This window comes from Mastacembelus armatus, chromosome 19, assembly GCF_900324485.2.
Source record: "Mastacembelus armatus chromosome 19, fMasArm1.2, whole genome shotgun sequence".
NCBI classification, from domain to species: domain Eukaryota; kingdom Metazoa; phylum Chordata; class Actinopteri; order Synbranchiformes; family Mastacembelidae; genus Mastacembelus; species Mastacembelus armatus.
Window position 1 is genome coordinate 7149296 of NC_046651.1, and position 12241 is coordinate 7161536.

The 12241-nt window shown below is 40.8% G+C and overlaps 1 protein-coding gene across 1 annotated transcript; it reads left to right on the top strand.

The window, feature by feature from the left end:
- The first annotated feature begins 674 nt into the window (after positions 1 to 674).
- frmpd2 (FERM and PDZ domain containing 2) lies at positions 675 to 11906 on the top strand. Its single transcript, XM_026316114.1, has 28 exons — positions 675 to 795; positions 1392 to 1555; positions 1799 to 1864; positions 1954 to 2133; positions 2296 to 2371; positions 2462 to 2549; positions 2901 to 3057; positions 3152 to 3223; positions 3559 to 3733; positions 3999 to 4134; positions 4230 to 4368; positions 4528 to 4680; positions 4829 to 5014; positions 5107 to 5266; positions 5423 to 5621; positions 6243 to 6331; positions 6539 to 6619; positions 6952 to 7059; positions 7273 to 7396; positions 7627 to 7640; positions 7862 to 8043; positions 8145 to 8243; positions 9121 to 9214; positions 9508 to 9593; positions 10189 to 10384; positions 11362 to 11576; positions 11709 to 11775; positions 11869 to 11906. The coding sequence occupies exons 1-28, from the start codon at positions 675 to 677 to the stop codon at positions 11904 to 11906; spliced, it is 3465 nt and encodes a 1154-aa protein (XP_026171899.1).
- The last annotated feature ends 335 nt before the right edge of the window (positions 11907 to 12241 follow it).

A 12241-nucleotide genomic window follows, 5' to 3' on the forward strand; every position in this document is an offset into this window, starting at 1 on the left:
TATTTCCAAAAATGGTTCTAATGGTATTTTGTTTGTTTTTGTAGTTTACCTAACATTTTTTAGTTTCTTAGCTTTATAAATACAATAATACTTACAGACACTAGAATAAAGATTATCTTAGTTGAATTACATAAAGTACTGTACACCTAACCTGATTAACAGAGCTGGGTTGCCTGGGAAACTATCAAATTACTGTAGTACTTTTGGCTTCTGTTAGAATGAAATGGCTATGAAGCAGTGTTTCTGTACAGCAGGAATAAAATGATAAAGTAATAACATTTTTTGATGTAAAATCTATCACTGCAAACAACAGATGACATCAGAATTCTTCCATTTTTTCTTCCTTTATGCTCTAATAAGAGAAGGAAAGAGGCGTCCTATAGGCTTACAACACTTGACCATTAATGACGCCATTAATCTGTCGCACAAATATTGAGACTCACTGTTCTAAGGATCTAAGAGAGTCTGAGAGTCTACCATCTTCCATCCATCCATCCATCCATCTTCTATACCCGCTTTTTCCTGAAAGCCAGGGTCACGGGGATCTGCTGGAGCCTATCCCAGCTCTCCTTGGGTGAAAGGCAGGTGTACACCCTGGACAGGTCACCAGTCCATCACAGGGCCATCAGTATACAGTCCTTTTCTATTAGTAAATGTCTGTGTGTCCCAGCAGGATGGGTACATTTGTGACCCTGGCAGAAGTGTTGGAGGCCAGGGGTTCACCACTAGATGAGGATGAGGTCTGGTGTCTGTTGCTCGCCACCACTGAGGCCTTACTAGATATCTCAAAAAAAGGTAACCAAAGCCACTCACTGACTTCTATGTCCTTTTAGCTCCACCTGTTGCCAGGCTGCAGGGCCTGATTCAAAGGCAGCATTCAAGAGCATCTCAAGTCAAGTGAGGTTGCTTTAATTGTCTTTTCGGCCATGTGCACTGAATACAGTGTATAGTAAAGTGTTCCGCAAGGACCAAAGTGCAAAGAATGCAAAAACTACATAATCATAATACTACACAGAAATAATAATTAGACTTTTCCCAGTCTGGACTGACTAAGATCCAAATCTGCAGGAAGGTATTCAGGCCCAGCAGGACCAGCTTTCCAATCAGTTGCTGAGGCATGATTGTGTTGAATGCTGAACAGAATGAGATTAAAGTGTGTGACTTCGCATGAATGTTGTGTATCCATATTACTACATTCAGTTGTACTCTTAAACCTCTTCATCCATCTGAATTTCCCCCTTTTTTTCTAGTCTTTAATTCAGCATTGGCATTCACCAAGCTCCTACAAGCTGCATTTTTACATAACATGTAACCTTAAACAGTCCAAGCAAACTTAATCAAATCCTTTCAGTTGGCAAGTGTCACTAGTTTCTGGTCTGGTCTTTGTTTAGGTTCAGGTACCATGTGCAGTGTGCTAAGTCCTGGCTCTGTGCTGCTGTCAGCCAGTGGGAATCTGGCATTCAAGAGCTGTGTCCGATATGAAGACATGGCCTCCTTCATGGCTCCAGAGGTCCAGCAAGGTCACACTGCCTCCACCAGGACTGTAGCTGAAAAGGTTGGAAATCTGTCACGTGTGGCTGTGTCCTCACATTTACCACCCTCAGGCCGATTTATTACCTGAGTGGAAACCCATTTGGGAATTATCATGATGCAGACCAGTGGTTCTAAACCTGAGGGTCACTAGAGATATCTGAGTGGTCAGACACATTTTTCTATTCAGTCTTTTCTCTGATAAGAAAATTAATGGTGGTAAAACCAGTAATTTAATGTAGGAATCATTCTTGCTTTTTTCCATCAGATGGTTGTGTACTCACTGGGGATGACTCTTTATTGGTGTGTTGATTATCATCTACCTCAAAACCAGGTATCTTTCTCTCTCTTTTGTCTTTTGGTCAAACTCCTTTTTTTTTTTTGCAAATTCTTAGCCCTTGTGCTTTTTGGTGTTTCTTTAAGCCGGTCAATCTGAGTGGACAGTTGGAGGGTTTGCTGCTGAGCATGTGCGAGGATATGGTGGTGAGGCGGACCGACCTGCTGACGGTGGTAGAGACCTGTGAGCGTCACCACAAGGTCGCGATGCTGCCTCCTGCTGAACACCTCATCAGACAGCTGGTTGAAGATGTCTACAGAAACTCAGTGAGTGGGCACTGAATGAGTGGTTTGATTTGGTTTCAACTAGTTAGATGAGGTCAGGTTTGATTTTGAGTAGTTCTGATTTGGTTTAGGTCATTTTTTTTTTATTTTAGTGTATTCATAGCACCAATGTATTCTTTTTTTGACACAATTATGTCGTTACAGGGTGATCATGTGCCCATGGCTGAAAATGGATCCCAGCTAACAGACCGCAGTCAAATGGTCAGGAACAGATTACACAGTAAGAAATCCTGTTTAGCATGTAGACATCAGAGTGGTGTTAAACTAACCACGATCAACTGTCTCTCAACAATGCCAATTTGTTTTTCAGGGGGCTCTCTTAGTAACTCAGCATGGGCACTTAAGAAGAAAATTTCTAGATCATTCTCAGGAGCATCTTATCCATCTGATCTCACAGGGTATGAAGTCTGTGTCTAAACATATTTTTCACACCTTCAACAGGCATTTTAGCACAAATTGTAACACATTTTCACAAATGAATTTTTATGTTTGAAACAAAGCAAAAAATAAAGCATTGCAGCATAATGTTGTTTTAAAATAAACCAAGTTGAACTAAAGTTTGAGTAGTTACTTGATAAAATGATAAAAATGAAAGCATACACAAGAGATAGAAACTGCTGGAGAAACAAACACCTTGAAGAGACAAAGCAACTGTGATTAAAATATATAATGTCTCCGAGACATCACCTCATGAGTGACAGATCTGATATCAGATATCAGACTGAGAATGGAAAACCAATTTTCCCCAGGACACCCTCGGGAAATCGACACAGAGAGTGTTATGGCAGCTGGCAGCAGCTGAACCGCAGCCCATGTAGTCCACACATGGATCACAATCAAAAAGTCAACTCAAGATCTCTCACACAGTTTGAGTGCACAATAAACCTGAATGACAAGAAAGTAAAGGTGGGTCAGACAATTGTATAATCAGATAATTATATAACATAGAATAATATTACAATTTTTCATCATGTTTTGTCATGTTTCCTTGTCATTTCAGGACATGGGCCCTGAGTTTATTAGAATGCCAGATGAGCCACTGGTTGTTTTAGAGCTGCCTGCATCTATTGTGGTGAGTTATTGAAAGACATTAAATCTTAATATTGTGAGTCTTGAACAAAGTTTGCACTATTATATCACCCAGCTCACTGAAGGTAAGTTTTTGCCAGATCTATCAGTGAAATATGGGGAGTGGTTTAGATGATGAGAGTTATTTCTTTAAAGTCCTGAATTTTGAAAATGAGAATTTGACAAAACCTTCAGAACAATTTTTTGCAGTTTGACAGCTAACAAATCACATATGTGGCTATGGTGAAATCAAACTGTGTACTGCAAAATATTTGCTTGACTCCATTTTTTATCATTATTATTCATTCTGTCCTTACATTTCTTTTTTCCCTCTTGCAGTCAAAGAAGGGTAAATCTCCAACCACCCAGAGAGAACTGAGTGTGGTGATGCCAAATGGTCAGAGCATCCTGGTCAAGTGTGACATGAAATCCAGAGGGAGAGACGTCTTTGACATGATTGTGGCTCACTCCAACCTGGTGGAACATTTCTACTTTGGACTTGCTTATATTGATGGTAATGGGGTTTTAAAATAATTACGAGTGTGTAGTAACCAAAGACAAATGAATAATTTGTTGATGCAACTTACATCCTGATGAGGAAACAGTACTGACGCCAAAAGGCTGAAAATGCAACTTGCAGTCCTTTTCCTATAGAGTTGTTATGGGTGGGAACATAATCTAAAGCAAATGCCAAAACACAAGGATAAGTATATAAGGATATTAATGTCTTTAGTTCAACTATCATCTGTACCATCTGCTTTTCTGTACTCTCTGATCAGATAATGAGTTTTTCTTTGTGGACAACGACACCAAGATTTCAAAAGTTGCTCCAGATAGCTGGATTAAAGTGCCTACAGCCACCTTTGTCCTTTTCTTCAGGATCAAATTCTTTGTCAAAGACATTTCTCTTCTTTTGTAAGTATTTGTAATCATTCATATGTTGTTACTAAAAAGAGAATATTGCAAAAATGTGTCACGTAACATCATCTAGACTCCTCTCTCTCCCTCAGGCACAAACAGACCCGTCACCAGTATTACCTCCAGCTCAGGAGAGACCTTTTGGAGGGCAGACTGTCCTGCCATGAGGAGACTGCTCTGTACCTGGGAGCTCTGGCCCTGCAGACAGAGTATGGAGACTGCATGCCTGAGGTTGGACACCTAAAACTAAATTTAAAGTTGGTAGATATTCCCCACATGAGTCATTAAGAGGATATCCCCCCCAATTTAGTACTCCACCTTCATAAAATTGAGTGACTGATAGGAGACAGATTTTAATAATATAAATAAAAAGCTGTGATATGTTGTCAGATGTATGGTAGGAACTACTACCGGCCTGACCAGTATGTCTCCAAGAGTGTGATGGAGAAACGTGCCTTGCCCTACATTCAGGGACAGCTGCTACGACTTCACATGAATAATGCTCAGATGCTCGCAGAAGAATCAAAGCTCGAGTTCCTCAAGGTAGCAAAATAGTAAAATTAACAAGCAATATACGTAGACTTGAATTTGAAGATTCTTGTCAACATATGACATTTATGCAACTATGACTTCCATTAGTATCACCTGCTATCAGCTGCCATCCTGTATTTATCTCCTACACCCTGTGTAGGTGTGTCAGCAGCTGCCTGAATATGGTGTGTTGTTCCACCGTGTGATGCGTGAGAAAAAGCCTTCAGAGGGAGAAATTCTTCTTGGGGTTTGTGCCAAAGGAGTCACTGTTTATGAGGTTAAAAATGGTTGTAAATCCAGCTGTCAGAATTTCTACTGGAGGGAGACCACAACCATCTCCTCTAATGTGAGTGGATTGATGATACAGTCTTTATTGCTGCAAAAATAAAAGTGTGCATTCCCTTTTCTTATCTAAAACTCGTCCTTTTGTTCCTGCAGAGATGTAAATTTGTGGTGGAGAGCCAGGGCAGCAGGAAGAAGTGCACCTTCATCACAGGAAAGTCAAAGATAGCCAAATACCTGTGTAACCTGTGCTCAGCCCAACACAAGTTCTACAATGAGATGAACTCGCGACAGCTCAGTCACAGTCTGGTCTCAGGTCAGTTACTGGGCCATAACCATTGCCAAAGCCTTTTCTGAGTTTTGAGAGCCCATTAAAGGAAGGACATTCATACGAAGACAAAACATAGTATGACTTCACTAACTTTTTCCAGTCACTGTAAACTCTTGCATGTTTCTCTTATTTTGCCTCCAGAAGAGAGCATTGTGCACTATGCAGCAATGTGCTGTGCTCAGAGCAGCCAGCTCAAGTCCTTCTCCTGTTCAGAGACACCGCAAGATGACAGCGGTCTAACTACACCTCAGGACGAGTCCCTGACCAAGCTGTGTGATGATGTTGCAGCCAGGATCGAGACCCGCATTAAACAGCAGTACCAGAGTCTCAATGAGCTGAGGTAGGCATATGTTTTAATATGTAGTATTTAGTAATATTAAACTTCCAGTCCACAGCTACCATTAGTAGAGTAAGTTTTGTAATCTAGTGGAATGCTCTACTGCGATGGATAGACTCCAGCAGATCCCGATGACTCTTAGGAGTAAGGGGGTATAGTTAATGGATGGATGGATGAAATGCTCTAGTTACCGCTAATGCTACACAAAGCATTAGTGGTGCACAAAAAACCTGAATTACTGTCTGTATGAAATCACTAATCAATGTGTTCATTCAATACAAATACCAAGTTGACTTTAAATACTAATGTATCCAGATGAAAGAAGTCAAATTAAAGTTAACCCTGGTTTTTCCTCTTTCTTTGTCCCACTGTCTTTCTGCAAAAGACCATCTAGTAGGCACAGCATTAGACTTTAGTGTACAGGAGGTTGAAATTACTACATGCAGTTCAGAAAATACTTTCAGTTGATGGCAGGCGTGACTAATTTATGGGCCGTAGTTTTAAAACACATCCTGCCTTACCATTGCCTTGGTTAATGCACCTTCACAGCTTTAATGAAGAAGATAGAGAAAAGATAACTGTTATAGTTTTCCTCTTTATGTATTTCTTCAACAACTTCTGCAGCAGTCCGCGCAGCAGCACTGGTATGCATTCCCCAGCATGCTCTCAGAGGAGTGGATCTGAAGCCCTGTGTGGTTCTCCAGCAGCCAGAGGTACAGTAAACCAAATATCACCTTCTGTAACTGATAACTTTCATGCTAGATTTTACTACAAGTTCTTGCCACAGTACCACAAGTTAGCGTTTTGGAAGGTTGCCTGTGATGCTTTGCTTCCATAAAGAAGCACCTAATGTGTGTTAGCACCTAATGTTTTTGCAGTTTGCCTCTAGTTAACTGTAACACCCACTCTATGTCTCATAGAAACTCCACCTAAACTGAGCTCATCATCAGAACGAGAAGTCATATGTGTTTCTTTGAAGAAGGACCCAAAGCTTGGCCTGGGTAAACAGATCACTTTATCACACACCATCAACAGTGTTGATTGTCTGATGAACTACTAGACAGGAGAAAACTGGTAGTGCACAAATTTTAAACTGCTACATCCTGCGATCCAGCTTTCCTTTCCTGCTGTTGTAGTGCACCTTCATACATGACATTCAAACATTAACGAGACGGTAAAGGTTTCCCAGAGATTCAGGGAACAGATAATGATGTTAACAACCCAGGACTTAACATGTTTTTGAAAGTTTAGTTTACAATATACCAGATGGCAACATAAAAAGGCCTTCTCTTCTTTTAAAAAGATTTTTTTTTTGTGGTTTTGGCCCTCCCAGGTATTGTGATAGTGGGAGAGGACACTGTTGGACGTTATGACTTAGGCATCTTTATTGTCTTCATTGTGCCTGGGGGACCAGCTGATAAAAATGGATGCATCCGACCAGGTAGTGGATCATTTTTTTGAGGGGGGGGACGTTTTATAGAACTTTGCTTTCACACGGAGAAGTCAAACTTCCTCATCAGCCATTAATCTCATAAATATCTTGTAATCTATTAAATAATCTAGTTAGGTCCTTTCAATCATTTCTGTGGAGGAGGTCTTCAAAGTACACTGCTACTGGACACCAGCATCATTTCGGTGCAAACTTTGCCTTCAGGTGGTCGTCTAATCTCTCTGAACCATGTCAGCCTGGAGGGCGTCACCTTAAGTGAGGCAGCAGAGGTCATGCAGAGCAGCCCCGAGGAGGTGCAGCTCATTGTCTCACAACCCAAAGGTGCTATGTACATGTATATGTAATTGTGTTTGTGGGCTGCTGTATGTGTGTTATGAATAATAGGACTCAGACAAAGCTGGTGATTGCTAATTAGCCTGTTCTACATATGTGCCTGATCTGAATTATTAAAATGTAAAAATGAGTTCTGTCTTCTTTTAGACTCAGATCACTTTAAAATAATAGTTTCACATTATGAGGAAATGCATTTACTGGCTCCAAACAAAGAAACAGGTGTAGCTTTTTGTCCAGCGGTAAGATGCAAGATGAGGTTCACATGACTGATGGAGACAGTAAGGTGTTGGTTGGCTGTTTTTTGGTAGCTTGTCTATTTAGTAGTATGGCAAAAGAAAACAGTAAAAAACTTTTCCAAACTTTTGACTGCTAGTGTATATTATATATGTCAATAATATTGGTTGATTCTGCAGTAATGTCAAAAATTTCAACTGACTCACTATGATGATTTTGTCTCCAGTCCCTCTCAGTCCCAACGGTGTGCGCTCCCCAGTGTTGAGGAATTACGATTCCCAGTCGACGCTGATGACAGACGGGCGATCGGGAGACGACAGCCTGGATGAGATCATCTCGGTCATGATGACGCCAAAGCCCAGCAACAGGCTGCATGTCCCCCGTGAAGTACGAGTCCTCAGCACACAGGTAAAATCATGACAGTGGTTCAGGTGCTTTTGTGAAACTATATTTATAATCATTTAGTTTTACTTTTCATTTGCTGTTGTTTCTCTCTGTGTTGGTTTCAGGACACCTGTTCTGTGTCCCCCTCTCTAAACTGTGTGAGGCCGGAGGTGATCACTGTGGAGCTCAGGAAGATCACAGGAAGTATGGGCATTAGCATCTCTGTGAGTTTATCAAACATCTGAATTCACTTACAATCAGTTTTGTAAATCTGACTTTCTGGAGGAAGTGTCATTGGGTTGAGTTAAAATTTACTCATCAAATTTTGGGGGGAAAGTGGACATGTTTCTGTTTTTGGCCCACAAAACCTTATATTCATCAAACTATGTTATAATGTAAGAACCAGTCTCATTAGTATAGCAACTTACCTTCATCAATGGGTCATAAAGTCTGTTTAATCCAGTCTGAATAACATCTGTGATTGGACAAGATTAAAGAGAGAGAGACAAAGAAAGAGAGAGGCAGGTTGGTCCATATTACCTCACTATTCACTGCCCTATGAACACTGCCACCAGAAATACTCACATCAAAACAATACTACAACTTAAAAATGCCCTATAAACAAAAGTATTCTAACATTTTAATAGTAAATATCTAGAAAAGGAGTATCATTATACCATAAAGCCACCTGAACATTAATAAGCCATCAGTTATAAACCCTTTAAGAAGTATGCCTTGTTTGAAAATGACATCAAACATATTGTTGTAGCTAGTTGTCATTTTAACTACTGTTTCATTACATTACATTAAGCACATTTAATTTTGTATGCAAAATAATCAATAATGATTGATATCAGATAAATGTGCAGTTAAAAATAATAATATAATAATAAAAATCTCTCTGAAATGTAGTGGAGTAAAAGTATAAATTAGCAGGAAATGAAAATGAAAATCAAGTATAATTCCTCAAAAATTTACTTCAGCACAGCACTTGAAGAGATGAAATTCCCACCACTGGAAGTAACAAATGCTATAAATAAACATGACCACCCCAAGCAACATTTAACATTGAATTAAAAGCCTTTTTCACTGACTCTTCAGAAGGGTGCCAACACTGGGGTTCCTAATGGAGGAATCTACATCAAGAGCCTTGTTCCTGGAGGGGCTGCTGAGAGAGACGGACGTGTACTTACAGGTATTACAGCTCTGTGTTTCTTACTAAGAGATAGATGATCAGATTTATTCCTATGTCTGCGTGTTACAAATTAAGCACTGTAACTGAATTATTGGTATAAACAGTACAGTGTAGATTGGCAAATGAATATCCATTTTTCAATATTTCATTTTTTCATGTGAATGTTGGCACTTATTAAAACTGGAAATTTTGGTTTTAGCTGATGCTTTTAAGAAAGAAACAGTGATAATACACAAAATTGTTAATCTGTAATAATTTTTCTATTTCAGTCCCTCTGTTTTCTTCTATTACAGGTGACAGACTGTTGGAGGTGGATGGGATTAATTTTCAGGGCTTCACTTATGAGCAGGCAGTGGAGTGTCTGAGTAAAACTGGAGAGGTAAAGAATGACATGTGACTGTTGTTAGGATATGACTATTAGAGACCTACAATTACCATTACCAATTACAATTACTAATGGTAAATTTGTTGGTTGTTTATTGCTAAAAATGTTTGTATTTCTCTCTATGACATTCCTGCTCTCCTCTGCTCTCCTCTCCTCTCCTTTCCTCTCCTCTCCTCTCTTTTCCTCTCCTCTCCTCTGCTCTGCTCTCCTCTCCTCTCCTCTCCTCTCCTCTCCTCTCCTCTCCTCTCCTCTCCTCTCCTCTCCCCTCCTCTGCTCCCCTCTCCTCTCTTCTCCTCTCCCCTCCTCTGCTCCCCTCTCCTCTCCTCTCCTCTCCTCTCCCCTCCTCTGCTCCCCTCTCCTCTCCTTTGCTCTCCTCTCCTCTCCTCTGCTCCCCTGTCCTCTCCTCTCCTCTGATCTCCACCCTCCTCTCCTCTGATCTCCACCCTCTCCTCTCCTCTCCTCTCCTCTCCTCTCCTCTCCTCTCCTCTCCTCTCCTCTCCTCTCCTCTGATCTCCACCCTCTCCTCTCCTCTCCTCTCCTCTCCTCTCCTCTCCTCTCCTCTCCTCTCCTCTCCTCTCCTCTCCTCAAGGTGGTAACCTTGGTTGTGCAGAGGGAATTCATGACCCTGCCCAGGGTGTCCCTCAGTGCAGACACCAGCAGCAATGTATCCAACCAGAGCATCAGTCCAGCTACCAGCCAACTGAGACTCAACAGCTGCTCATCCATTGGCATTGCCTCACAAATTGTCACTGACCGGCCCAAAGACTACAGCTTTGTCCATGACGGTAGGACACCTCAGCTCAGGTTCACACCAATGGAGTTATGTGCACTCAATTTTAATGAGATCAGATCAGATCAGATCAGAACTCATATCATCTCATGAATCTAGAAAGCAAAAGCCAAGATCTGAGCACATTCATGCCAACATCCTATGATGAATTAACTCATTCCTACTGCTAAGTAAGAGCATACGTGATATAACCTGTATGCAAATAGACATGGTTGGTCTAAATTTTGAGTTGGCTAATGTTACTGTTATAATCAAAAGAAAATTATTCATCCCTCCATCCATCATCTATACCTGCTTATTCCTATTTAGGGTCACAGGGATCTGCTGGAGCCTATCCCAGCTCTCTTTGGGTGAAAGGCAGGGGTACACCCTGGACAGGTCACCAGTCCAAAAAAAATTAATTCTAAAAATGAATTCTAAAAAAGTCATCTCATTTGGGTTAGGCAATTATTGCAAAATTCATTCATTTCATTTGGAATCCAGAATTTGTCCTCACCACCTACCAGAATGAAACAAGGTCAACCCAACCAGGACTAGGGAGTGTGATTACAAGAGCAACTTGTAGCCTATAGGTGGATGCTCAGGCTGAAGAGGGAGCTTATTAATTGCTATAAAGAAACAGCAGTAGCAGTGAGAGCATGTCTTTCAAGGTAGCAATGCAGGAACTAGCATGACAGAGAGTGAGCACATGTCAAACGTCTACCCTGCATGAAAAAAACCTTTAATGGAACTGTAGATTTTCTAATTATTTTTTTTTATATTTTTTGTATTTTTAATTCATTTTAGTTATGTTTAAGTGTAATCCTATCTAAGTGATAATTAATTTAAGTAAATTTTCTAAAAAGAAAAGCTAATTTTCCTCCATTCTTTCCCATCTACCTTATCTTCCTAATTCTCTCCTGACCTCTCTGTACCTACGCTTCGCCATTATCCCATTATCGCCTCTGTCCTCCCACCTCAAACCCTACTAAGACAACACTCAGGATGTGATTCTGACCAAGAGTGCCAATGGCCTGGGATTCAGCTTCCTAATGTGTGAGCTGGACCCACCCACCAGGGACTTTGGCAGCCTGGTCCGGATAAAGCAGCTATTCCCTGGCCAGCCAGCTCAGCAGAGTGGGAGGATCCATGAGGGAGACGTCCTGTTGGCCATCAACGGCCAGTCGCTTAAGGAGCTGTCCTATCCAGTATGTGGCTTCATTCATAATTACTTTCATACTCTCACTGGTAATGCTTGTTTTTTATTATTTTATTCAATTCTCTTATTTCCTTACATACTCAGATTCACTCAGTCTGTTACGTATCTCCTCTTTCTGCAGAAGGTGATAAAGTTGTTCAAGACTTCCCCACCTGAGGTTCGACTGACTCTTTGTCGGCCTGACCCAGGTAAACACACACACACACACACACACACATACACACACACACTCTAGCGTCCACCTACAGTACTTTACTCACTCATTTGCCTGTTTTCTACAGGGATTCTACCCTCCATTGATCAGTTCACTGGCACATGAGTGATCTAACACCAGAATTAATGGATTCCCGAATCAACACTGGACTTTCTGATCAATACTAACTGAGACTGAGGTAAGCATGGCCAATAAAGCCAACACTGCAGCCAGGCATTAATATCACATACTGTAGGTAAATTATGACACAGTGTAGCATCATTTGTGCATGTTTAAAATCCTACTAAACACACAAAACAGTACGATAGAACATAAAATATGACATATATTGATATGTAACAATATATGTTACATATCAACTGACAAGAGAGTCCAGTAAAGTGTTGGTTGGTAATATTATGTGGGCTGGAGAGAAAACATCAGATATTTTACAAAAGGTT

Coding starts and splice junctions, on each gene's coding strand:
- frmpd2 (XM_026316114.1), top strand. CDS start 675: ATGGGTACATTTGTGACCCTGGCAGAAGTGTTGGAGGCCAGGGGTTCA. Junction 2,550..2,900: donor TATCCATCTGATCTCACAGG/GTATGAAGTCTG, acceptor AATTTTCCCCAG/GACACCCTCGGGAAATCGAC. Junction 4,369..4,527: donor ATGGAGACTGCATGCCTGAG/GTTGGACACCTA, acceptor ATATGTTGTCAG/ATGTATGGTAGGAACTACTA.